At 48.7% G+C, this 25,950-nt stretch overlaps 4 protein-coding genes across 7 annotated transcripts; 1 reads left to right on the top strand and 3 right to left on the bottom strand.

Moving 5' to 3' along the window:
- Positions 1 to 2,396: 2,396 nt before the first annotated feature.
- LOC134009545 (tripartite motif-containing protein 16-like) lies at positions 2,397 to 5,714 on the bottom strand. Of its 2 annotated transcripts, none has more exons than XM_062449064.1 (6): positions 4,974 to 5,714; positions 4,464 to 4,559; positions 4,063 to 4,296; positions 3,540 to 3,699; positions 3,289 to 3,339; positions 2,397 to 3,147 (listed from the first exon to the last, which is right to left on the bottom strand). In XM_062449064.1, the coding sequence occupies exons 1-6, from the start codon at positions 5,568 to 5,570 to the stop codon at positions 2,624 to 2,626; spliced, it is 1,662 nt and encodes a 553-aa protein (XP_062305048.1). In that variant the 5' UTR covers positions 5,571 to 5,714; the 3' UTR covers positions 2,397 to 2,623. The 2 variants fall into 2 exon arrangements, with proteins under 2 accessions (XP_062305048.1, XP_062305047.1); XM_062449063.1 differs by having other exon boundaries at positions 3,289 to 3,348; positions 4,974 to 5,713.
- Positions 5,715 to 6,744: 1,030 nt separating this feature from the next.
- LOC134009544 (tripartite motif-containing protein 16-like) lies at positions 6,745 to 10,028 on the bottom strand. Of its 3 annotated transcripts, none has more exons than XM_062449061.1 (6): positions 9,272 to 10,028; positions 8,782 to 8,877; positions 8,381 to 8,614; positions 7,998 to 8,157; positions 7,652 to 7,702; positions 6,745 to 7,511 (listed from the first exon to the last, which is right to left on the bottom strand). In XM_062449061.1, exons 1-6 carry the CDS (start codon positions 9,869 to 9,871, stop codon positions 6,985 to 6,987), a joined length of 1,668 nt encoding a protein of 555 aa, XP_062305045.1. In that variant the 5' UTR covers positions 9,872 to 10,028; the 3' UTR covers positions 6,745 to 6,984. The 3 variants fall into 3 exon arrangements, with proteins under 3 accessions (XP_062305045.1, XP_062305043.1, XP_062305044.1); XM_062449059.1 differs by having other exon boundaries at positions 7,631 to 7,711; positions 9,272 to 10,027; XM_062449060.1 differs by having other exon boundaries at positions 6,746 to 7,511; positions 7,652 to 7,711; positions 9,272 to 10,025.
- A 2,742-nt stretch (positions 10,029 to 12,770) lies between these two features.
- vbp1 (von Hippel-Lindau binding protein 1) lies at positions 12,771 to 17,116 on the top strand. Its single transcript, XM_062449777.1, has 6 exons — positions 12,771 to 12,930; positions 13,941 to 14,065; positions 14,508 to 14,574; positions 14,847 to 14,945; positions 15,545 to 15,683; positions 16,196 to 17,116. The coding sequence occupies exons 1-6, from the start codon at positions 12,850 to 12,852 to the stop codon at positions 16,273 to 16,275; spliced, it is 591 nt and encodes a 196-aa protein (XP_062305761.1). The 5' UTR covers positions 12,771 to 12,849; the 3' UTR covers positions 16,276 to 17,116.
- Positions 17,117 to 20,970: 3,854 nt separating this feature from the next.
- On the bottom strand, positions 20,971 to 25,717 carry rab39bb (RAB39B, member RAS oncogene family b). Its single transcript, XM_062449853.1, has 4 exons — positions 25,258 to 25,717; positions 23,848 to 24,080; positions 21,846 to 22,026; positions 20,971 to 21,595 (listed from the first exon to the last, which is right to left on the bottom strand). Exons 2-4 carry the CDS (start codon positions 24,060 to 24,062, stop codon positions 21,350 to 21,352), a joined length of 642 nt encoding a protein of 213 aa, XP_062305837.1. The 5' UTR covers positions 24,063 to 24,080; positions 25,258 to 25,717; the 3' UTR covers positions 20,971 to 21,349.
- Positions 25,718 to 25,950: the final 233 nt, after the last annotated feature.

Below are 25,950 nucleotides of genomic sequence, written 5' to 3' on the forward strand. Positions count from 1 at the left end.
TGAGAGTGTGTGCGTGTGTTAGTGTGTGCGTGTGTTAGTGTGTGTGTGTGAGAGTGTGTGTGTGAGAGTGTGTGTGTGTTAGTGTTGCTGACTCAGGACATTGCTGGCATTCCTTAGAGAAGCAGCATTGTCCATTCAGTCACCGGGAAAGAGAGGAAAGCGGGTGTGTGTTCAGTGTGTGTGCGTGTGTGTTTGTGTGTGTTCAGTGTGTGTGTGTGTGTCTTCAGTGGAACGCGATGGTGTGAAATTCCCAGCATTTCTATTACAAAAGAACATGGGGAAATATTGTTCAACAAAGCTTGCGCACACACACTCACAACTCCTACTCGCTAAATCCCAGTAATGTAATATGTGTTGTGACTGTGATGTTGAATCTGAATGCAATTCTATACAATGTAAAACATCTATAATTAATATGTTTTATGTGTATTCAAATACCTCACAATACTTTGACCACATAATTCCACTCTGTCCAGATATTGAGTTTCCAGAGTGAAATCAATCCAAACTAGAGAGGGTACAATTTCTGGGGAAATTGTAGGGTGTGCTTGCTTGCGTCGGTTGCACAGGGGTCCGTTTTTGAATGACATTTTTACAACTGATATTTCTGTATATGTTATATAAAAATGCATACTTATTATTTATAAAGATTACATAGATTTAAAAGCATATTTTTTTTGCTGCTCATTTACAACTGAAAATACGAGTGAAGTGTAGAATGAAATAGATGTCTTCTCATTTCCCCTGCAAGAGGCAGCCTCATCGTTGAATCAAAACTAATAAATTTGGCAGACCGGTGTAAAAATTGACCTAATCTCTATGATTTAAACGTCATTTTAAGTTTTTCCCTTCTCATGATATTTTCAGGCATTTAGCCTACTCATTGCATTCATTCATTAATAAAGAACCCCCTTTGAAGATTATTCTACGACGTTACCCGGCAGTAGAAGATGGAATCGCGATTCAAACAGTACCATCTGCTAACTGAAAATATGCCCCCAAAACGTAAATAAGCTTGACATTTATTTAGTGGAAAATCGCTCATTTATAAAAAGCTCTCTGGTAGCGATCATTGTCAGTAACAACGCAAAATGCGATATAGCCCTGTGTGGAGAAGCTGCCCCGGTAAATTGTACTACTACGGTACAGTACTAGACTACTGCTGTGTTCGTCTTGGTACTGTAGCGATTGCGTTGGTTGAATTGGATTTAACGTTCCGTTGTACGGTTTAAGCTGAAATTAATTATTTTCATGAACAGATTGACAACGTTTAGGCTGTGGCAATGAAGTTCAGGTTAGTAGTTAGATAGACTTTTGATTTAAGTAAGGGGAGTGCCGAACATGTTCTGTCGCCGTTTGACTTCCTAAACAGCTGTGTAAGTTAGATGTTTTTGTCGTGTGTCTCGCGTAAGCTACAGCGTTGCAGTGAGCTACACTGGTTTGAAACCACAGGTAATGGTAATTTCACCAACAAATCGTTTACTAATGTCAGAATAAATCCTACAACGAAAATGTATATGTGAGGAATGTTTATTTTAACGATTGAAAACAGATAACGCTACATCATAGACCACTGTAGTATGTGTTGCCGGGCAACACAGGCTAATGTCATGATGCTAATACTTCAGTGAAATAGTAGACTACTGTTTCCGAAAGTAGATGTACTTCCTTAATAATATCAGCTTATACTGTACATTACACATCACAATTGTGTGTCATATCACAAAGTAAAATGAGTAAATAGTTATCACCCTGGCCTCTTTGCTTGTGGCGTTTCTGCAGCTGCCTTGCAGTAAAGCTATAGTTAGCCTAGCTATCCCCCAAGTTAACAGATGCGAAACGAATGTTCTGCCAAAGGTAGTCACGCGTGTTTTCGTGACGTTAGTGACGTAGTGACGTTAGTAACGTCAGTGACTGTGGCTAGCAAATTAGCCACCGTTAGCTTCACTTTTCGCCACAAAAACTTAACTTCAGCCTAAACCATGCAACGGAACGTAAATTCCAATAGAAGCAACTCAATCGCTACCAAGACGAAACTTTTGACACCTACGTTGTCTATGTAGGCCAAATATTGACTGAGTTTTAGGGGGGCAAAAAGAAATAAAAATAATAATAATAATAATATATATGTGAGAGAACAAAGGTTGTGCTCTCGCCGAAGGCTTGAGCACACCCAATGACCTGTGTGATTGCGCTGCCCTCTGGTGGTGAATGTGCAACATTGCACTGAGAGAGAAAGAAGGAGTGATGAAGAGAGAGGAATAAAGAGAGAGAGTGAGAAAAGGAGAACAGGAGAGAAAGGGAGGGATGGAGACAGGGAGAGAGGCTGTAGATGAATAGGAGTCAGAAACACAAATCCTTCTTCTACAGTGTAAATAATGAGAGATGTCTTTTAGCTTCACGTCTTTATTCAGCTGTTCAGGTCCATTATAACCACCAGAAGGAGTTCAAAGTAGCAGAGAGACAACTATGAACTGATCACTTAAACAGAAGTCACATACAATCACAATATAATAATTTACAGCTGTAATTATAGAACAAAAGAAGAATGATTATAAACCAAATAAACAAGTAACAGGGTTCTGTATGATGGTATGAAGGTATCACTCCTCTACAAGACCCTCTACCACAGCTTCATAATCTCTTCACTGGCATTATAGCAAAGCCAAAACCCAGGGTAGAGTGGCTGGGTGAAGGTGGTCTGGACTCTGTGGAGGAGGGTCACTGTGTCAGAGTCGACACTGTAGAAGGACAGAGTACCTGCCTTGTGATCCAGGTACACTCCTACTCTGGAGGACTGAGGGCCTGATACTGCAGTATCAACACTGTTATGTCTGAACGTGTAACAATTACAATAGCACTGCAACATCCAGGACTTGTTATTGTAACCAAAGTAAGAGTTATCGCCTGTTCTGCTGATGTCTTTATATGAGACTGCTATGTCAACAGTGTTACCTCTCCACTCCACCTCCCAGTAACAGCGTCCAGACAGAGCCTCTCTACACAGCACCTGAGGGTACAAGGTGAACCTCTCTGGATGGACAGGATATGGCTGCTGCTGCTTTAGACGTGTCACCTTCCTGTTTTCCTCAGACAGATAGAGGTTTCTATGTAAAGTGTTTGGGTCCAAAGTGAGCTGACAGGAATCTGGGAGCAGAGCAGAGACCAGATCAGAGTTAATAACACGTCCATTCATGTGTCCCCATGTTAAAGCTGCTGTTGTTCTGGATCAGATTCATCATTCAACACGTGTCAGTGGAGAGAGACCTGGACACTTCAGAGACTCACATGGTAAGAGGTCTGCTCTGGTCTTGGGCTCTGGAGGCAGGAACACATCCACTGTGGAGACTGGAGACACACAAACACAGACACATAAATTAATACACACACGGACATTCGCACAGATAGATAAACACACATATACACACATGTACATGGTGTCACACACACACCAACAGAACGTTCTGCTCTAAACCATGTCTGGGTCTGTGAGGCTTAATGTGCTGTTCCTCCAGACCTGCTGTGTTTAACCAGCTCACCTGTGGTGGAGATGTTGGACCACTCTCTCTGGATCAGCTCCTCTAGTTTGTCTCTCAGCTCAGAGACCACCTCAGTCACATGTTTGAAGTATTGAAGAGGAGGAACAGAGATGCTGGGGACATCTGAAGATACACTGGTACTGGAGAGAGACTGGTAGTTCTGGAGAGAGAGAGGGGGGGGGGGAGAGAGAAAGAAAGAAAGAGAGGTGAGAGAGAGACAGATGGAAGAATGACAGATGGACAGACACACAGGTTGAGCAGAGATCCTACATAGATGAACAGACAGTGAGTGTAGCTTCATTACATTTACATTTAGCAGACGCTCTTATCCAGAGCGACTTACAGTAAGTACACGGACATTCCCCCGAGGCAAGTAGGGTGAAGTGCCTTGCCCAAGGACACAACGTCAGTTGGCATGACCGGGAATCGAACTGGCAACCTTTGGATTACCAGCCCGACTCCCTAACCGCTCAGCCACCTGACTCCCAGCTTTAGATCTGAGCTGCCAGGGTAGTCTAGTTACCTGGAGGAAGTGGATGTTGTCCTCTGTGTGTGAGAGCTTCTCCAGCTCAGCGTCTCTCCTCCTCAGCTCAGCTATCTCCTGCTCCAGTCTCTCCAGCAGTCCTTCAGCCTGACTCACTGCTGCCCCCTGCTGGGCTCTGATCAGATCCTTCACCTCAGAGCGCCTTCTCTCAATGGAGCGGATCAGCTCAGTGAAGATCCTCTCACTGTCCTCCACTGCTGCCTGGCCAGAGCGCTGGAGAGAGGAGAGAGGGGAGATGGAGAGAGAGAGAGACAGACAGACAGACATACATCAAGATATCCCTCTAGTGACAGCAGTCTTCCTCAATGTAGAGAGTCCACCAGTCCTATCCAGGTATCTCCCAGTAGCACAGCTCCAGTAGTGGAGATCCTGATGCTGACCTTGAAAGACTCCACAGCCTGTTGGAGCTCCTTCAGCTCCTTCTCTCTCTGCTGGACTCTCTGCTGGACTTCCTGCTGACTCAGGACCAGCTTGTCCTGGAGAACAACACACATGACAACAACACAGTAGGAGTTACAGTACAGGACTCTGGTGGAGTGGATGCAGTAAACTCTTCCTGCTTTTCCTGACATGAGTCAGCACTTGTTGACATTTTATAGTTCTCCACGTAGACCAAACAGGACTTCACACTTTGGACTCAAATAAGATCATAACAACAATTCAATGGTTACACATTCAATAATCTAGGTTGAAAAGGCGTAAAACAATTATATGTTATATATTTAGGATATTGTTAAGTTATTGTCTGTTGTACTATCATTAATAACCCCTTTATACATCACATACGAGTGGAGCTTTTACATTTCTTTACATATTTAATCTTAATCACATAACAACTTCCATCTTGAAACTGTTTATCATGAGTCACTGGCTAGTATTTCTGGTCTTACCTGTTTCTCCTTCCTCTCAGCTTTGACTGACACCGTGTCATGGCCTTTATGTTCATCCATGATACACAGCATGCAGATACACTGCTGGTCTGTCCGACAGAAGACCTCCAGCAGCTTGTCATGACTGGAGCAGATCATCTCCTGCAGTCCAGACATGGCTTCCACCAGCTTGTGATTCTTCATCTTAGGATGGTAGTGTGGCTGGAGGTGAGTCTGGCAGTAGGACAACAAACACACCAGACAGGACTTGAGGGCTCTCTGCTTCCTGGGCCCAGTGCAGAGGTCACAGGTCACCTCTCCTGGCCCAGCTGGACTGGTCAGGTCAGATTGGGCGGCCTGGTCTCCTCCTGTCTCCTTCAGCTTCTCCACCACCTCAGCCAGCATGTAGTTCCTCTTCAGAGCAGGCCTCCGAGTGAAGCTCTGTCTGCACTGGGGGCAGCTGTAGACTCCCTTCTGCTCATCCTGGTCCCAGCAGCCCTCGATACAGCTGCTACAGTAGCTGTGACCACAGGCGAGGGTGACAGGATCCTTCAAGAGGTCCAGACAGATGGAACAGCAGAACTGGTCCTGGTCCAGCACAACTCCCTGCTGGGCCATGCTGGAGTGGTAGTGACGGTCGCTCTCTCTCACACAGAAACACTAGTGGAGAGAGGGAGCGAGAGAAAGAGAGATTAGTTTCGTTTCTTCAGAATAACAACTGTTGTGGGAGGAGGGAGTGATTTCCTGGTTCTGTCAGAGGGTGGAGTTTAGAGGGGTGGAGTTTAGAGGGGGTGGAGAGAAGAGAGAGTGAGACATGAACTGAGAGAGGGAGAGAGTTAGTGAGAGAGACATAGCTAACCCTAACCCAGAACCAGCTACCCATACACTCTTATAGACACTATCATACTCTCTCATAGACACTATCATACTCTCTCATAGACACTATCATACTCTCTCATAGACACTATCATACTCTCTCATAGAAACTATCATACTCTCTCATAGACACTATCATACTCTCTCATAGACACTATCATACTCTCTCATAGACACTATCATACTCTCTCATACACCATTGTTTTCCATTGATAGTGTGTGTATCAGAGTATAATAGCATCTGTGAGAGACATGATATGTGTATGTGAGTATGATGTGGAGTGTGAGAGAGAATGATGAGAGTCGTGTGAGAGGCTGAAAATGAATTGTGTCCTACACGGCCTCTCAGTTAAATGCACACACACACACACACGCACACACACACACACACACGCACACACACACACATACACACACACACACACACACACAGACACACACACACAGACACACACACACACGCACACACACACAGAAAAACAAACACACACTCGCACACATACAAGCACACACACAACTCCTACTTGCTAAATCCCTGAAATGTAATATGTGTTTATTGAGATTGTGATGTTGACTCTGAATGCAATTCTATAACATTTAAAACATCTATAATTAATATATTTTATGTGTATTCAAATACCTCACAATACTTTGACCACATAATTCCACCCTGTGCAGATATTAAGTTTCCAGAGTGAAATCAATCCAAATGACCTGTGTGATTGTGCTGCCCTCTGGTGGTGAATGTGCAACATTGCACTGAGAGAGAAAGAAGGAGTGATGAAGAGAGAGGAATAGAGAGAGAGTGAGAAAAGGAGAACAGGAGAGAAAGGGAGGGATGGAGACAGGGAGAGAGGCTGTAGATGAATAGGGGTCAGAAACACAAATCCTTCTTCTACAGTGTAAATAATGAGAGATGTCTTTCAGCTTCACATGTCTTTATTCAAATGTTCAGGTCCATTATAACCACCAGCAGGAGTTCAAAGTAGCAGAGAGACAACTATGAACTGATCACTTAAACAGAAGTCACATAAAATCACAATATAATCATTTACAGCTGTAATTATAGAACAAAAGAACAATGATTATAAACCAACTAAAACAGTAACAGGGTTCTGTATGATGGTATGAAGGTATCACTCGTCTACAAGACCCTCTACCACAGCTTCATAATCTCTGCACTGTTACCATAGTTACTAAGCCAAAACCCAGGGTAGAGTGTCTGGGTGAAGGTGGTCTGGACTCTGTGGAGGAGGGTCACTGTGTCAGAGACGACACTGTAGAAGGACAGAGTACCTGCCTTGTGATCCAGGTACACTCCTACTCTGGAGGACTGAGGGCCTGATACTGCCGTCTCAACACTGTTATGTCTGAACGTGTAACCACCACTAGAGCACTGCAACATCCAGGACTTGTTATTGTAACCAAAGTAAGAGTTATCGCCTGTTCTGCTGATGTCTTTATATGAGACTGCTATGTGAACATATTTACCTCTCCACTCCACCGCCCAGTAACAGCGTCCAGACAGAGCCTCTCTACACAGCACCTGAGGGTACAAGGTGAACCTCTCTGGATGGACAGGATATGGCTGCTGCTGCTTTAGACGTGTCACCTTCCTGTTTTCCTCAGACAGATAGAGGTTTCTATGTAAAGTGTTTGGGTCCAAAGTGAGCTGACAGGAATCTGGGAGCAGAGCAGAGACCAGATCAGAGTTAATAACACGTCCATTCATGTGTCCCCATGTTAAACTGCTGTTGTTCTGGATCAGATTCATCATTCAACACGTGTCAGAGGAGAGAGACCTGGACACTTCAGAGATTCACATGGTAAGAGGTCTGCTCTGGTCTTGGGCTCTGGAGGCAGGAACACATCCACTGTGGAGACTGGAGACACACACACATACACATATACTATATATACACACATTTATATAAATACACACACACATATGTATACACACACCAATGGCCTCACACACATCATGCACAGACACACACACAGAAACACACACACACACACACACACACACACAGACAGTAACACAAACACTTCCTTATCAAGTTGATACAAACATGTGCTTCTGTGACAGGTGTCTGTCCTATCACATGATGTTTGTCCATGAGGCTTAATGTGCTGTTCCTCCAGACCTGCTGTGTTTAACCAGCTCACCTGTGGTGGAGATGTTGGACCACTCTCTCTGGATCAGCTCCTCTAGTTTGTCTCTCAGCTCAGAGACCACCTCAGTCACATGTTTGAAAAACTGAAGAGTAGGAACAGAGATGCTGGGGACATCTGAAGATACACTGGTACTGGAGAGAGACTGGTAGTTCTGGAGACAGGGAGGGGGTAGGGAGGGAGAGGAGAGGGATTTAAATGGTGAGAGAGGGAGAAAAGGGAGAGAGAGAGAAAGAGAGAGGGAGGAGGGAAAGATGGAAGAATGACAGATGGAAGAATGACAGATGGACAGACACACAGGTTGAGCAGAGATCCTACATAGATGATCAGACAGTGAGTGTAGCTTCAGATCTGAGCTGCCAGGGTAGTCTAGTTACCTGGAGGAAGTGGATGTTGTCCTCTGTGTGTGAGAGCTTCTCCAGCTCAGCGTCTCTCCTCCTCAGCTCAGCTATCTCCTGCTCCAGTCTCTCCAGCAGTCCTTCAGCCTGACTCACTGCTGCCCCCTGCTGGGCTCTGATCAGATCCTTCACCTCAGAGCGCCTTCTCTCAATGGAGCGGATCAGCTCAGTGAAGATCCTCTCACTGTCCTCCACTGCTGCCTGGCCAGAGCGCTGGAGAGAGGAGAGAGGGGAGATGGAGAGAGAGAGAGACAGACAGACAGACATACATCAAGATATCCCTCTAGTGACAGCAGTCTTCCTCAATGTAGAGAGTCCACCAGTCCTATCCAGGTATCTCCCAGTAGCACAGCTCCAGTAGTGGAGATCCTGATGCTGACCTTGAAAGACTCCACAGCCTGTTGGAGCTCCTTCAGCTCCTTCTCTCTCTGCTGGACTCTCTGCTGGACTTCCTGCTGACTCAGGACCAGCTTGTCCTGGAGAACAACACACATGACAACAACACAGTAGGAGTTACAGTACAGGACTCTGGTGGAGTGGATGCAGTAAACTCTTCCTGCTTTTCCTGACATGAGTCAGCACTTGTTGACATTTTATAGTTCTCCACATAGACCAAACAAGAGTTCACACTTTGGACTCAAATAAGATCATAACAACAGTCCAATGCTTATACATTCAATAATCTAGGTTGATAAAGTGTAAAAAAACTTGTTATGTATTTATAATATTCTTACCTTATTCTGGTATTATCATTAATAACATCATACATCACATAAAAGGGGAACTTTAACATTTCTTTACATATTTAAACTTAATCACATAAAAACGTCCATCTTGAAACACATTTATGATTAATAGTTCTGGTCTTACCTGTTTCTCCTTCCTCTCAGACTTGACTGACACCGTGTCATGGCCTTTATGTTCATCCATGGTACACAGCATGCAGATACACTGCTGGTCTGTCCGACAGAAGACCTCCAGCAGCTTGTCATGACTGGAGCAGATCATCTCCTGCCGTCCAGACCTGGCTTCCACCAGCTTGTGATTCTTCAGTACAAGAACCTGGTTGTGGGGCTCGAGGTGAGTCTCGCAGTAGGACACCATACACACCAGACAGGACTTGAGGGCTCTCTGCTTCCTGGGCCCAGTGCAGAGGTCACAGGTCACCTCTCCTGGCCCAGCTGGACTGGTCAGGTCAGATTGGGCGGCCTGGTCTCCTCCTGTCTCCTTCAGCTTCTCCACCAGCTCAGCCAGCATGTAGTTCCTCTTCAGAGCAGGCCTCCGAGTGAAGCTCTGTCTGCACTGGGGGCAGCTGTAGACTCCCTTCTGCTCATTCTGGTCCCAGTAGCCCTTGATACAGCTGCTACAGTAGCTGTGACCACAGGCGAGGGTGACAGGATCCTTTAAGAGGTACAGACAGACGGAACAGCAGAACTGGTCCTGGTCCAGCACAACTCCCTGCTGGGCCATGTTGGAGTGGTAGTGACGGTCGCTCTCTCTCACACAGAAACACAAGTGGAGAGAGGGAGCGTGAGAAACAGAGAGTAGACAGAGAGAGAGACCACCTTGGATTGCCAAATACCAAATCTGGATATGAATAAGTAGCCTATGGTTGTCACAATATTGCGTACGGCTAAACCAGCATGGCAACGCCCAATCTTGTCTGATGTCGGAAGCTAAGCAGGGTTGAGTTTTGTTTCTTCAGAATAACAACTGTTGTGGGAGGAGGGAGTGATTTCCTGGTTCTGTTTGTGGCTGGAGTTTAGAGGGGGTGGAGTTTATTGGGGTGGAGTTTAGAGGGGGTGGAGTTGGAGGAAAGCAGAGAGAGTGAGATATGAGAGAGAGGGAGAGAGTTAGAGAGACATAGCCAACCCTAACCCAGAACCAGCTAACCATACTCTCTCATAGACACTATCATACTCTCTCATAGACACTATCATACTCTCTCATAGACACTATCATACTCTCTCATAGACACTATCATACTCTCTCATAGACACTATCATACTCTCTCATAGACACTATCATACTCTCTCATACACCATTGTTTTCCATTGATAGTGTGTGTATCAGAGTATAATAGCATCTGTGAGAGACATGATATGTGTATGTGAGTATGATGTGGAGTGTGAGAGAGAATGATGGTGTGTGAGAGGCTGAGAATGAATTGTGTCCTACACGGCCTCTCAGTTAAATGCACACACACACACACACACAGACACACACACACATACACACATACACACACACATACACACACACACACACACATATGCACACTGGGAGTCAGGTGGCTGAGTGGTTAGGGAATCGGGCTTGTAGTCTGAAGGTTGCCAGTTCGATTCCCGGCCGTGCCAAATGACGTTGTGTCCTTGGGCAAGGCACTTCACCCTACTTGCCTCGGGGGGAATGTCCCTGTACTTACTGTAAGTCTGGGTAAGAGCGTCTGCTAAATGACTAAATGCATATGTACTGTTACACACACAAAAAGAGCAGTTAGGTAACACATGTACACCACATACACAGTATAAACACGCCACACACTACATATATACGCACACCGCACACTGATTCAAATGTTGTGTTTAATGTAGTGTGACCACAAGTCCAGTATAAATGTACTTTTCCTCCACAGTGAACGTGACTCTGGACCCTGACATCGCTCTCCCCCGCCTCACCCTGTCTGAGGACAGGAAACAAGTCACACTTGGAGACACACCGCAATACGTCCCTGACAACGCACAGAGGTTTGATCTTGGTTTTTGTGTCCTGGGGAAGGAGGGCTTCTCCTCAGGGAGGTTCTACTATGAGGACCTGGGGGTACCTGGGGGACAAGTCCAGGTGGGATGTGGGTGTGGCCAGAGAGTCCATCGACAGGAAGGGGCAGGTCGTACTGAGCCCTGAGGACGGATACTGGACTGTGATTCTGAGGAATGGAGATGAATATGTAGCTAAAGCAGGCCCGGATGTGTTCCTCGACCTTGGAGAGAAGCCCCAGAAGGTGGGGGTGTTTGTGGACTATGAGGGGGGTCTGGTCTCCTTCTATGATGTGGACAACAGGTCTCATATGTACTCCTTCGCTGGCCAGACCTTCTCTGAGAAACTCTACCTGTTCTTCAGCCCTGGTCAGGAGAAACCCTTCCCCTTTGATCATCACTCCTGTCAGTCACAGTAAGAATCAGAAACAAAGAGCTAGGCTGTGATTGGAAGATTTGTGTTGCTAGGTATCAAACTCTCCAGTTGTGCATCCTACAAGTGCAACTTTGTATAATTAATAACTTGTAATTCAAAAGAATGTTTACTTCCTGTGATGAATGCTTCATCACGTACTGCAGTGTGGATGATGATTTGGTGGGTTTGATGAGTTCAGGGTTGTCCTTTCTCTCTCTCTTCTCTCCTTCCTCTCTCTCTCCTCTCCTTTCTCTCTCTCTTCTCTCCTTTCTCTCCTCTCTCAAGTGTGTCTTCATTAGGGTGAGGTGACTACCTGTTACATTCTGGTCATCTAATGTATTTTATGTTTATTGGATTCGATTATCTACTCTATGAAAAATATATAATTACATTTAGTAGACGCTCTTATCCAGAGCGACTTACAGTAAGTACAGGGACATTCCCCTGAGGCAAGTAGGGTGAAGTGCCTTTACTAGCCCGATTCCCTCACCGCTCAGCCACCTGACTCCAACATTTATATGTAATAAAATATGTCCCAACACTTCGATCTTATAATTCCTCTCTGTCCAGAAATGGAGTCGTAACAGTCCAATGACCTGTGTAGTTGGACTGCTCTCTAGTGGTGATGCAATAATGCATGCTAGTCTTGAAGACTAGACCAGGCCCAGTTTAACCAGTCATAAAGATTAGACCAGGCACAGTTTAACCAGTCATAAAGACTAGACCAGGCCCAGTTTAACCAGTCATGAAGACTAGACCAGGCCAGAGCAAGCATCTGTTTGTCTGTAAGACGGTGGGGCACGTGCGGCATAACACTGCAGTTTCATGTCTTTGCTCCCTGAATCTTTACCCGAAAGTAAAAGGACCCCGTTGTATATTACTTATTCACCACAAATGGGTAATTTGTGGCACATAATGGAATATATAAATTATTTATAACACGCAGAAACAAATGGAGAGAGAAAGAAAGAGGTCAATTTCGTTTATTCAGATTAACAACTGTTGCGGGAAGAGGGTGGGATTTATTGGCGCAGTCCATAGAACCAATTTTAAGGCACTGAGAGAGGAAAGAAGAGATAGAGTTAAAGATGAGCAGAAAGAGAAAAAAAAGTAAAATAGTATCAACGTTTTGGTTCACCGCGTCCGAAAGAGTACTGAGCGTCTATGACATGTGCTTTAAGTCCATCTACTCATTGGCCAGACCTTCACTGACGCACCACGCATGAGGTGACGCTAGAATTTGCGTACTACGGAGGAAGGAGTTGGTTCTTTTCAACATGGCGACCACCACAGAGAACAGCAATGCCGTACAGGCTACAAAGAAAAAACACCTCGGAATTCCCGAAGCTATTTTCGTGGTGCGTAAAAACAAAATAGCGTACATCATACTACTTGCTAACAACAGCATGACGTTGCCGAGTGAATAATGTAGTGGTTATGGGTGCTTCTTTGGTCTGTCATGGTTGTAACACAACAAGCCAGCATTGCTAGCCAGCTAACTTGTAGCTACCTGTCAGTGCCAAGCTAACGGTCCTCTTCCATGTAAGGAAATGCATAGTGTAGATCGTTGCGCTAGCTAGCCAGCGGTGTTTTAGGAAACATCCGTTAGCTGGTAAGCACACTAGCATACCAGTCTGCTATTTTCTTTAGATATTCAGAATATTGACAGTGCCTAGACGTTAGCGTTACAAAAACGAACACGCCTAGTTGTCAAATTGATAACGTTTCTTGACGGATGGCTAGCTTTAGCTAACTTGCTCAGTCACCAAGTGACACACGCCCACTGTTTTAACTCGGTCCCCCCTTCTGTGCTAGCCAGGTACACCTGGTGCCTAGCTCGCTATATTCCTATTACCCGTTACTTCAAGGAATGACAAATCCTGATTTGTTAGCAATTAAATGCATTGAATAGAAGCTTGACAATGACCATTCATCTGAATCAAGTGTGTTGGCATAAGGAAACGTCTAAAACATGACAGTGAGCCCTGAGGATCATGGTTGAGGACTACTGATTTAAAGGGCCAGGGTTTCAGTTCCTAGTTGATTAACCCTGTACAGGTGCGTGGCAAGTAAAAACCAGTGAAAGGGGTGTCTGAAATTGAGTCCTTCTAACAAAGCCCACAAGCTGGACAGATTCAATGATCCCTTATAAAGAGCAAAACATTGCTTCGGGTTTCCTTTCCCATGTACCACGCCCACAACTGGGATACAAACAGCTACAACACCCGGTGTAACTTCAATAGGGTTCGATACTCCGTCCATCACTATGTATTTGTCGTGGCAACCTCTCGGGTCCAGTTGCGACTGGCTTGCAGTGTCTGTGATTGTCTCTCTCTCTCTCTCTCTCTCTTCTTCGTTGGTGCCTCAGGAGGACGTGGAGTCGTTTATGAAGCAGCCTGGGAACGACACGGCGGACGCGGTGCTGAGGAAGCTGGACGAGCAGTACCAGAAGTACAAGTACATGGAACTGAACCTGGCCCAGAAGAAGCTCAGGTAGGAGTCCAGAGCCAGCGGCGGCCATCTTTACTCCGGCGGGCATCTTTTTTCTCCGGCCTCTCTGTTCCCTTAGCAGGTTTTCGTAGCTGCGAACACGCTGTGTGTGACAAAAGCCCAGCAGAAGATCTTGGATCTGTGCGTTGGCCGAACAGTGTCGGTGATCAGAGTAAAAGAACGGGCTGTATTCACTAGACACAACTACACGTGTTTTTACTGGGTGAAAATGTTGAAACTAAAGTTTCCTGTACATTTGCTATAACACCAAACCTAGCCAGGACCCTGAGTACGCTGTATACCGTAAAGCAAATGATCCTCCAGGGTACGTTGGCTGAGCAATGTATCTGTGTGATTACTGGAATGGTTTATGGAACCGTTGTAGTGAGATGTGGTCGACCATGTGTTTTACTTCCTGTTTTACACCCCCCCCCTCCCTTCGCAGGCTGAAGAGCCAGATTCCTCAGATCAAGCAGACCCTAGAGATCCTCAGACACATGCAGAAGAAGAAGGTACAGACATCTTCCGGTCATCCGCTGATCTCGTCTTGAATAATGAGTCATGTGACGTCACCATAGTCAGGTGTCGAGACTGAACCATTCGGTGTCCTCTCCCCTGTTTCCTACCACGTCCTCTCTCGCTCTCGCTCGCTCTCTCTCGCTCTCCCGCTCTCCCTCACCCCGCTCTCCCTGTCCGTATCCACCCTCCCGCTTACCTTCTCTCCTATTCCGAACCCCCTTCTCTCTCACCCCCCTCTCTCTCCTCCCTTCCACTTGTTTCCTAGGAGACCACAGATCCAATGGAGACACATTTCCTATTGGCTGACAACGTGTACTGCAAGGCCTCGGTCCCACCCACAGACAAAGTGTGCCTGTGGCTGGGGGTGAGTGTGTGTGTGTGTGTGTCGTGGGGAGGGTGTGTGTGTGTGTGTGTGTGTGTCGTGGGGAGGGGGTGAGAGCAGGGCTCGAAATTAACAGCAATTAGAATGTTCTGTTAGACTAGAATGTTTTTTTTCTACAGCCACACCAAGAATTGTGTTAGCCCCGCCATGAAACAAGCAAGAACATAGTGTATTCTATTGTGTATGTATTCACATTGAAATTCAAAATTGATTTGAGCCCCACGACTGTATGGATTACTTAAATAGTGTTGCAAATAACCTAGACCCGTGTCAGAATGGGGGATGCGGTCTATAACTTCTGCTCCATGAATCCTGTTCACACACTTCTTCTTGCGATGGTTATAAGACTGATGCCTCCCCTATCTGTCTCCTGCCCTCTCTTTCGCCCCTTCTCTCCCCCCTCTCTCCTCTTCTCTCTCTCTCCCCTCCTCTCTCCCCTCCTCTCTCCCCTCCTCTCTCTCCCCCCTCTCTCCTCTTCTCTCTCTCCTCTCTCTTCTCTCTCTCCTCCCCTCTCTCCTCCCCTCTCTCCCCTCCTCTCTCTCCTCCCTTCCCCTCTCTCCTTCTCTCCCCTGCCCCCCCAGGCTAACGTCATGCTGGAGTACGACATTGACGACGCCCAGGCCCTGCTGGAGAAGAACCTGACCACCGCGTCTCGGAACCTGGACTCCCTAGAGGACGACCTGGACTTCCTACGAGACCAGTTCACCACCACCGAAGTCAGTATCCTTCCGCCCAGACTCCAGTCAGTATCCTTCCGCCCAGACTCCGGGGCCATCTGGGGACTGCTTGTCTTGCTCCTGGCTCACTGGTCTGCAAGCTAGAAGATGGAGACTAGCTACACCAGGTCTCCTCCGCCCTGGAGGAGATGTGTGTGGTTCTGATTCCCCTCTAACTATGTAGCGTGTAGCTAGTACGTTGGGAGGGAGAGGGAGGGAGAGGGAGGGAGAGGGAGGGAGAGGGAGGGAGGGAGAGGGAGAGAGAGGGAGGGAGAGGGAGGGAGAGGGAGGGAGAGAGGGAGAGGGAGGGGGCGGGAGGGAGAGGGAGAGAGGGAGGGAGGGAGGGAGGGAGAGAGAGGGAGAGAGAGGGAGAGAGAGAGGGAGAGGGAGGGGGAGGGAGGGAGGGGGAGGGGGAGGGAATGAGCCAAAGTCTCTCCTGTTGCGTGTCTCCTCCTCTGTTCCCTCCTGTTGTCTGTCCTCCTCGGCTGGTGTGGTGCTCCCTAACCTGCTCTCCAGACATGGCCAGAGTCTACAACTGGGACGTGAAGCGACGCAGCAAAGACAACCTCCTCAAGTCCGTCACTGACAAGTCTTAATGCAAGCTGCTCCCCTTCCCCTTGCGTCACTCCGCCCCTCTCACACACACACACACACACTCTTAAGTCCCCTCCAAGCTGCCCCCTCCCCTCATAGCAACTAACCATATCTATTGATTTGTTACTTTTTAAAGTATTTTTTCAAGTAAAACGAAACAAATGTTTACGAGGCAGTTCTTTTTTTGTATTCTTTTTATGATTCAGTATATCTATTTAGGTGGTTTTACCATCCCGGTAATCTAAGGTTTGTAGACGTCTTCCAGCTCCCCTCTTTACCTTCGTCTCCTCATGGTTTCCTGTTCCATCTCTCAGTTTTTTTTAAACTTATTTTTATGAGTGTGTTCAGCCTACCTGTTTGGGCCTGCTAAGTGGGTTGGTTTAGTTCTCATCATCCTCTTGTCTGGAGACTGGGCTGACATGAGGAGGATGATGTCATCCACAGCTCAGCCTGCTGACAAGCACCTGTGATGTCATAAGAGGTGTTTGGGGGGGGGGGGGGGGTGATGTCACAGACCGGCCCGGCCCACCTGGGTTTCCCTGACGACAATGGTTCCGAACAGAAGTTCTCATTCTACAGTTTTTGCGTTCCGGTTCTACAGTTCTGAGCTCTCTCTCTCTTTCCCCCCCCCTCATGCCTACTTCCCTCCTCCTGTTTCTAATGTCTGCTTGTCCAACATGGCTGTATTTATGTGTCTCCACTAAACACTGAATGGGGATGGAGACGACTCGATGATTGATGCGCTTGGTGGTGTTTCGTCAGCGCTGGGTCATGAACTGTCACGGCAGACGAAAGCATAAACGGTCAACTGCTCAAATAATAAACGTCAACGTTAGTCTGCAAGTCTGTGTTTTTATGACTTTCTGTTGCACACTGCCACCTTGTGGTCATATGTGGCGGTGCAGGGTGACTGGGGCCCTACGTCAAGTGGTCTTCAACCCTGGTCCTCTGGACCCCCCTGTCCTGCATGTTCTAGATGTTTCCCTGCTCCAGCACACCTGAAAAAAATGAAGCAGGCTTCTGCGTAACTAGATAACGACCCATTCATTTGAATCAGGTGTGTTGGAGCAGGGAAATATCTAAAACATGCAGGACAGGGGGTACTTGAGGACCAGGGTTGAGCACTGTTCTAGATGTTTCCCTGCTCCAGCACACCTGAAAAAAATGGTCGTTACCAGGCTTCCACAGAGCTTGATAACAACCCATTCATTTGAATTGGGTTTGTTGGAGCAGGGAAACGTCTAGAACAGTGGTTCTCAACCCTGGTCCTCAAGTACCCCCTGTCCTGCATGTTTTAGATGTTTCCCTGCTCCAACACACCTGATTCAAATGAATGGGTCGTTATGTAGTTACGCAGAAGCCTGCTTCATTTGAATCAGGTGTGTTGGAACAGGGAAACATCTAAAACATGCAGGACAGCGGCCCTCGAGGACCAGGATTGGAGAGCCCTGATCTAGAACATGCAGAAGAGTGGGCCCTGAGAGGCAGGGTTGAAGTCCTCTGCCCTAGGTGACCAGCAGTACAGGATCCTGCCGCATCGCAAGACAGAGACCAGGACGACAAGGGTTTACCAGTCACATTTTTATTCATTTTTTAGTATGTTTCCATTTCTGTCGATAGATAAGTGGCACAGGGAGAGCTGCGCCTACGGGTGGACAGTTACATGGTATAGTACAGGCTAAGAGAGAAGAGACAGTCATCTCCTCAGCTCCTCGCGCCACCTCTCTCCTAGCCTCCTAGGCCGAGCTCACCGGAGGACGGGGTCAGCCAACGACGGCGTCTGCCAAGGAGGCTAGGAGACGAGGAGGCTAGGAGGGACGGGGGAGAGGGGACCGAGGAGACGAGCTTTTCAATGTCCGCCCACTCCAAAAAAAAAACACCTCCCACAAGGATCCTGCCGCAGGCAGGAGTTTTGGATGTGGGCGTGTCGGGTTGTGATGAGTTAACCAACCGCTGAGACAGAGAGAGAGACAGAGAGAGAGAGACAGAGAGGGAGAGAGAGAGGGAGAGAGAGAGGGAGAGTTCTCTCAGCTTTACAGGGTCTCTGTCCCATAGTTTGAAGAGGCAAGATGCTGGAGAACGACGAGATGTCCAAGTTGGTGCTGTACAAAGGCTTATCCGATAGGTCGAGGAGCCACGGGGTGAGAACTCCCACTGACCAATCAGTGACACAGGAGGGGGTTGGCCTGTTGGTGTAGGAGTTATGTGAGATTTAGAGCAAGCTTGTTATCCTCAGAGTTCTGTGATGGGGGGGGGTAGTTACAGAGGGAGATGGAGGGGAACAGAGAGGGAGGTTAGAGGAACTAATTGAATCGAAATGTCATTGTTCTCTGGGGGGGAGGGGGGGGGGTTTCGGGTTCCACAGACGGAACACCATCTGTCCAAGGTTCCGTTACGGAATGAGAAGCCCTCACTCTGGGCGCATTCTCAGAATGTCTTTACTACCTCTACCACGGCGGTCCCTTTATGAATCGACGAAAACAGAACACACAAAAGAACACAACCTCCTCCAGTGGGTCTGTTATCTTTCATAGCATCCTTCTCAAAATGGCCGACACCAAACCTTTCTTTGGTTTGTCAAACCGTAACCCCATAGTAACCCAGTCATCCACTCAGAGAGACAAAGAGTCATGTCGCTAAGGCTCCTTCTAGACAGTGTTTCACCTAACTATTATAAACTGGGTTATAGTTTCAACAAGTATACTTAATTTCCTTTAAGTCAGGTGGGACTGTTGCAAAAGATGTAAAAAAAAGATTACATCACACTTTTACCCATCCCCCCTCCTCTCCCCCAGCCCCCCTCCTCTCCCCCATCCCCCCTCCTCTCCCCCAGCCCCCCTCCTCTCCCCCAGCTCCCCTCCACTCTCCCACCCCTACCCACAAGATCTTAGGTGGGATTTTCAGTGTCGTCTCACTGCAGTGTTACTATACAGGACAGTGCGATCGCACACCATCACCAGCACAGCCTGCTGTAGCTTCATCTGCATCCATCTTGATTTGAACCAAACGTCCCCACTAGGTTTCATAGTCGCTGACGCACTCTTGTCAAGCGTCATCGCGGTGGAGTGTCATTTCAGCGTGTGCAAGGGATTGTGGGTAGCGCAGTCTCTTCGAGAGGGCGTCCCGTCGCCCGCGGAACTTTGTCCTCCGTCCCGGAAAAGTTCTGGAACGTTCGGGAGGCTGGAAACACGTCCTCTCTCTCTCAGGGCTGTGTACACAAGCGGGGCTGTGGTTAAGGTGGCCTGGGGCTGTACAGAGGACAAAGGCCTGGGGTTTGGGAGCTGTATCCTCTTTGAGTCCACCTTAAATGACAGGGGCTCCTTTGTCCAGGGCAGAGGCTGTGGAGACAGTACTTTGGGGCTTCAACCTGTGTGTGTGTGTGTGTGTGTGTGTGTGTGTGTGTGTGTGTGTGTGTGTGTGGCGGCAGCAGGGGCAGATACCAGGAGAAGATGGGAGGTTCTAGAGGGAGTAGGAGGGGTCACACTCGGGATTCACTGCATATTATTTGTGGTCATTATGTCCACTGGTCGTCTATCAGGACTGCATGTCGGGGGTAAGGAGATGAGACGAGAGGTAAGAGGGGTGGAAGGGGTGAGGAGAGAGGAGGTGAGGAGATAGGAGGAGGGATAGAGAGGGAGTGAGGAGAGGAGGTTAGGAGATGAGACGAGAGGTAAGAGGGGTGGAAGGGGTGAGGAGAGAGGAGGTGAGGAGATAGGAGGAGGGATAGAGAGGGAGTGAGGAGAGGAGGTTAGGAGATGAGACGAGAGGTAAGAGGGGTGGAAGGGGTGAGGAGAGAGGAGGTGAGGAGACGAAGGGAGACGAGGTGAGGAGAAGAGAGGTGGAGATGAGGGTTAGGGAAAAGAAACAGAAAGAAAACGGAAGAGGAGTGTGGTGAGATTTGGAGTGGTAGCAACCATGTAGGAGGACGAGTGGACCAGGGCCTCGGGAGAAAGGAGATCAGGGCCTGGGGAGAGGGAGATCAGGGCCTGGGGAGATCAGGGCCTGGGGAGATCAGGGCCTGGGGAGAGGGAGATCAGGGCCTGGGGAGATCAGGGCCTGGGGAGATCAGGGCCTGGGGAGATCAGGGCCTGGGGAGATCAGGGCCTGGGGAGAGGGAGATCAGGGCCTGGGGAGATCAGGGCCTGGGGAGATCAGGGCCTGGGGAGATCAGGGCCTGGGGAGATCAGGGCCTGGGGAGAGGGAGATCAGGGCCTGGGGAGATCAGGGCCTGGGGAGATCAGGGCCTGGGGAGAGGGAGATCAGGGCCTGGGGAGAGGGAGATCAGGGCCTGGGGAGATCAGGGCCTGGGGAGATCAGGGCCTGGGGAGAGGGAGATCAGGGCCTGGGGAGATCAGGGCCTGGGGAGAGGGAGATCAGGGCCTGGGGAGATCAGGGCCTGGGGAGATCAGGGCCTGGGGAGATCAGGGCCTGGGGAGAGGGAGATCAGGGCCTGGGGAGATCAGGGCCTGGGGAGAGGGAGATCAGGGCCTGGGGAGATCAGGGCCTGGGGAGAGGGAGATCAGGGCCTGGGGAGATCAGGGCCTGGGGAGAGGGAGATCAGGGCCTGGGGAGATCAGGGCCTGGGGAGAGGGAGATCAGGGCCTGGGGAGATCAGGGCCTGGGGAGAGGGAGATCAGGGCCTGGGGAGATCAGGGCCTGGGGAGATCAGGGCCTGGGGAGATCAGGGCCTGGGGAGATCAGGGCCTGGGGAGAGGGAGATCAGGCCCTGGGGGAGAGTGGGCGAGTCAGGAGCAGCATCTAGGAACTGACTGGACTGTTATGGGGACCTGAAGGAAACCACCCTCAGAGAGAGAGAGAGAGAGAGAGAGAGAGAGAGAGAGAGAGAGAGAGAGAGGGAGAGAGGGAGGGAGAGACCAGTGATGCCCATCAGCCGAGTCTCTCCGGAGATCTCTCCCGTCCACCGACAAGCCCAGCGTCTCCAGCGCCAACAGGTCTCCTACGGCGGACCAGGGGGGGAGGGCAGGGGAGGAAGGGCGGGGGAGGGGAGATGGAACCATGGGGACATCAGGGGGAGGAAAGGGATCCGCTCGGGCGCCAGAAACTCCTCTGAACCAATCAGCAGAGACACCTGCGGTCGCTCTTGGTGACCTCCTCGGAGGAGTGGACCACGTTGGGCACGAAGCCACTCTTCACCCCCTCCCAGCCCTCCTGGATGGTGATGTCACCGGAGCGCACCAGCTGGAAGATGTCCCTGGTGAGCTCCGTGAAGGCGTGCTCCACGTTGATGGCGTCGCGGGCCGAGGTCTCCACGTAGCGCATGCCGTACGCCACCGCCAGCTTCTCCGCTTCCTGTTTGGTCACCTGGGAAACCGAGATGTCTGTCAGGATGATGCAGGTTGTGAGCGTTTACATTTAGAACCGTCCTCACTGGTCGCAAGATGTGATGCCAGAAATACTATCAATGTTGTGTTGACTTTTGCTTTCCACATTATTCTAGGTTTTAAACAAACAGTAAAAATATAAATATATATATATAATAAACTATAAACACACAAACAGAACCAGTGACCACACAAACCGTCCATACGTCTCGACCCAGAGCATCTCTCACCTGACGTTGGGCCTCCAGATCGCACTTGTGTCCGACCAATAGGAAGACGATGCTGTGCGGCTGGACGTGGCTCCTGGCCTCCTCCAGCCAATCGTGGACATTCTGGAAGGAGCGGCGGTTGGTGATGTCGAAGAGGAGGAGCCCGCCCACCGAGTTACGGTAGTAGGCTCTGGTGATGGACCTGGTGAGGGAGGGAGGGTGGAGGGAGGGTTGGTGGGTGGAGGGAGGGTGGAGGGAGGGTGGTGGGAGGGCGGAGGGTGGAGGGAGGGTGGTGGGAGGGAGGAGGGTCGGAGGGTGGAGGGAGGGTGGAGTTAGGAGGGAGGGAGGGAGGGTGGGTGGAGGGTGGGTGGGTGGAGGGAGGGAGGAGAGAGGATGAGGGGAAGGAGAAGGTGAGGGAAGAATGAAAGAGAAAGGGGAGAGAGGAGAGGGGCATGGGTGGAAGAAGAGAGGTATGGAGCAGGAGAAAAAGAAAGGACATCCGGGGATCAGAGAGGGGGGGGGGGGAAAGGGGGAGACAAGAGAGACACGGTACATTTCATTTACATTTACATTTAGCAAACGCTCTTATCCAGAGCGACTTCCAGTAAGTTCAGGGACATTCCCCCGAGGCAAGTAGGGTGAAGTGCCTTTCCCAAGGACACAATGTAATTTTTCACAGCCGGGAATCGAACTGGCAACCTTATGATTACTGGCCCGATTCCCTCACCGCTCAGCCATCTGACTCGCAATTTCACAGAGTAATAGGTTCCGACTTCATCATTTGACTGTAGGCAGTCTCTGAGCAGACTCTTCTGACTAGAGAGAGGAGAAGGATGAGGGGATGAAACAGAGCGATGGGAGGAGACTGGGAGAGGGTGGGAGGTGAAGAGGAGGAGGGATGGGAAGGAGAGATGAGGACAGATGGAAAGGTGTTAGTCAGGGATATGTGGTGAGAGGGAAGAAGGGGAGAATATGGAGATGGAGACTCGACACAGGGCGGATGTGAGACTCATATTCATAGAAAGAGGAGAGAGTGAATCACAAGACAGACAATGAGGAGAGCGGGGTCCAGAACCAGAAAATCCTTTTCTTTCAATGGAGCTTTTTAGCGATTTTCAAGCTAAATTCATACTGAAGACCATAGGCGTATACGATTTGAAGTAACAGGTGTCCTTGAGGGATTGTTCAGTAGCTTCCACTTTCTTGCTGTAGATCAAACTAGCGTTCTCTGGCTCATGCAGGCTTTGACCAGCTCGCATAAACATGGACGGGCATCCGTCCCTTCTTCTTAGCAATAACTTATCTTATCTTTTACTTAACCTTTTACTTGCAGTGCACACAGTAGTCTAGTCTGCCTGGTCGATGCTCAGATAGGCATTGCTGGCTTATTGATAGCTGTCAGTTTTGCAACAAGTGGTTTTACGTCATTCGGATGAAGAGAGACAGTATGTGTGTGTGTGTGTGTGTGTGTGTGTGTGTGTGTGTGTTGGTGGGGGGATACACGCTGACAGGCACACACAGATGTGACGTTTTTTAATTATACAGTTATAAATCACTAATTGTTATTATATGAAAATAGGCTCTTTTTTTTCTTCTTTTAAAATAAATAAATAATTACTGTATCTGGCTACGGCCATGAATGAGTTAGGGAGAAAGAGAGACAGAAAATATAAGATACAGAATGAAGAGGGAACGATGAAAGCAGATGGGTTGACGACGACTAAGAAGTGTGGGAATCTCAAACTGAGTCAAACATGTCTTGTCAATCAATGTGTGTGTGTTATTTGTGTGTGTTTATAGGCCTACAGATGCAACCAAAACCGAAACTATGCCAGGAAACTGTGCCATTTTGAACAATCACACAATCTCCTCCAAAAATATGAAGCCTGTAAGATAACAAAGGGCTGTTTATCTCGCGGGATATAAAAGAAACAGTTTCACCGCGAGACTCGGTGGACTCGAGAGACTACTGACACTGGCAGAGGCTGTAGCACACACACACACACACAAACTGGCCAAGTACCTGAAACGCTCCTGGCCCGCGGTGTCCCAGATCTGTAGTTTGATGCGTTTCCCCGGCTCGATCTCCACAAGGCGCGAGAAGAAATCCACGCCGACCGTGGGGTCTGATACCTGGGCGAAGCGACCCTCCGTGAACCGGCGAATCAGACACGATTTCCCCACCGTCGAGTCTCCAATGACGATCAGGCGGAACTGATACAGCCATATCGCCTCCATGACTAACTAAAGAAGCGTCTGTTCATTCACGCACGCACACGCCCACACACAGTGCAAAGACCAGTTACAACAGTACTTTCAGGGGGCAAGATTACGACTTTTCGCACCCCCCCCCCCCTCCTCCGGTGGAGCCTGGACTAGTATACGGCTGCTGCTAGCTGAGACCAACCTCCGCCCCCCTTCCCGCACCAAACCGCTCTGCTTCCGAGCAGGGCGCAGCTCGTGAATGCAAACGAGGGAGAAAAGGAAAAAAGAACAACCGATATTCTTTGTGGCCTCAGTCGCTCGCGCCTCTAGAAGACACTGAAGGAAGAAAAACAAAACAAGGGTTTGCGCTTGTTGAACAGTCTTATCCATAGTCTGGTTCAGACTGCCCTATCTGCATCTTACACTCTTATATTCAGAGAAATGCAATTAGGAGCATGTGCTGAGGCAATCCGCTTATAGTCACTTATAATTCACTTAATCGTGTAAACTATGTTGATATGTATGGGGTTGTAAAGGGTTGTCTTTGCTAACATTCGGGATGGTAATCATGTTAAATATTGACTCATTATTCCAAATCAGCGACATATACTGGCCCGTGATTTGACAGAATGCATTCAAGTCAAAACCTGCGCCTCAAGCCATGGAAATTAGCCTACGTATTAACTCAGCCAAAACGTTGACCCAATCAATAACAATAATCAACATCCCTTTTCCACATAATCAATAGGCTACATTTGGGGGCACGTGTCCAGCTGCCCCCCCCCTCGCTAACTCACCCCGGGTGGGAGGGATTACACAAACTGGTTGGTATGCAAACATTACCGTGACCGGACCCGGTGAATAGCCCCCCCCCCCCCCGTAGTTATTGCCTCATACCGGATATAACGGCATAGGCCTTCTTGCTTTGACATGTCTTTTAGATGGCATTGTTTTTTGTGTTTTGTTCGTGGGAATATATAGTTCAGCCGTAGTCAGTCAGCGCATGGATTCTAATAAACAGCCAACATCCTGATTCAAAACGACGCGTTTCTCCTGAGACCTGCCTATTAGGCCTACACATGGACTAGGTCTGGTCATCCCAGTGTTGTCATTTACTACAGGCTACATTTGGCCATAGCTGTTACTCTCTTTATAAACCCAGTACATGCTTAATACGCGTGGGCCTTTTAACAGATGGTGACACGACTTTGAAATGATTTCAACCTACGTTTTTCGTTAGCGCCGTTCAGGACCAAGATGAAGGCTCCATTGCATGAAAAGACGCAGTCCTCTGTCGAAAACAAACCGTGTAGGCCTTAACAACGACCTGCTGGGATGCAGAAACCCCTAGTCTGACTATCCAGTCCCTCGAATTACTCCGAGGTCGTCGTGATGATGTCTATATAACAGCTAGGCCTCTCTAACAGTTGGTACAAAAACGGTGCCACAATACAGGTGCAAAGCGCGCCTACGCTTGCTTCCTACCACAATCACCTGACGTTCCTTTCACTTCCTCAACCGTAACTAAGGTGACCAGATTTCAAGAGATGATTTTTATTCCGTGTTTTTGCAGGCCGCGGTGTGTTAGGCAGGTCTTGGTGATGAAATGGCAGCGAGCAGAGGCAGCATCGCATAGCCTGACTCATCCCGCATCAGCACCACTACCGTAATGCTCCGCCTAAACGTGCACAGGAAAACATTGCGCCGCCACACACAACCCGTGTCCCCCACACGGCCTCAACACAACCCTCGCAGGCGGCGTCCCTCGATTTCGTCTTATTAGGCCTAACTACCAACTTTTGCTCATCAGCAATCCCAGAAGAAATAGCCTCGGTAGGCCGGTGATGGCATAGCCGTGATCAACAAAGCAGACATAAGTTGATAGGTTTCGTCTATCATGGTCGAAGCTAGGCTATGAACG

The sequence above is a fragment of the Osmerus eperlanus genome, chromosome 23 (assembly GCF_963692335.1).
Source record: "Osmerus eperlanus chromosome 23, fOsmEpe2.1, whole genome shotgun sequence".
In the NCBI taxonomy this organism is placed as follows: domain Eukaryota; kingdom Metazoa; phylum Chordata; class Actinopteri; order Osmeriformes; family Osmeridae; genus Osmerus; species Osmerus eperlanus.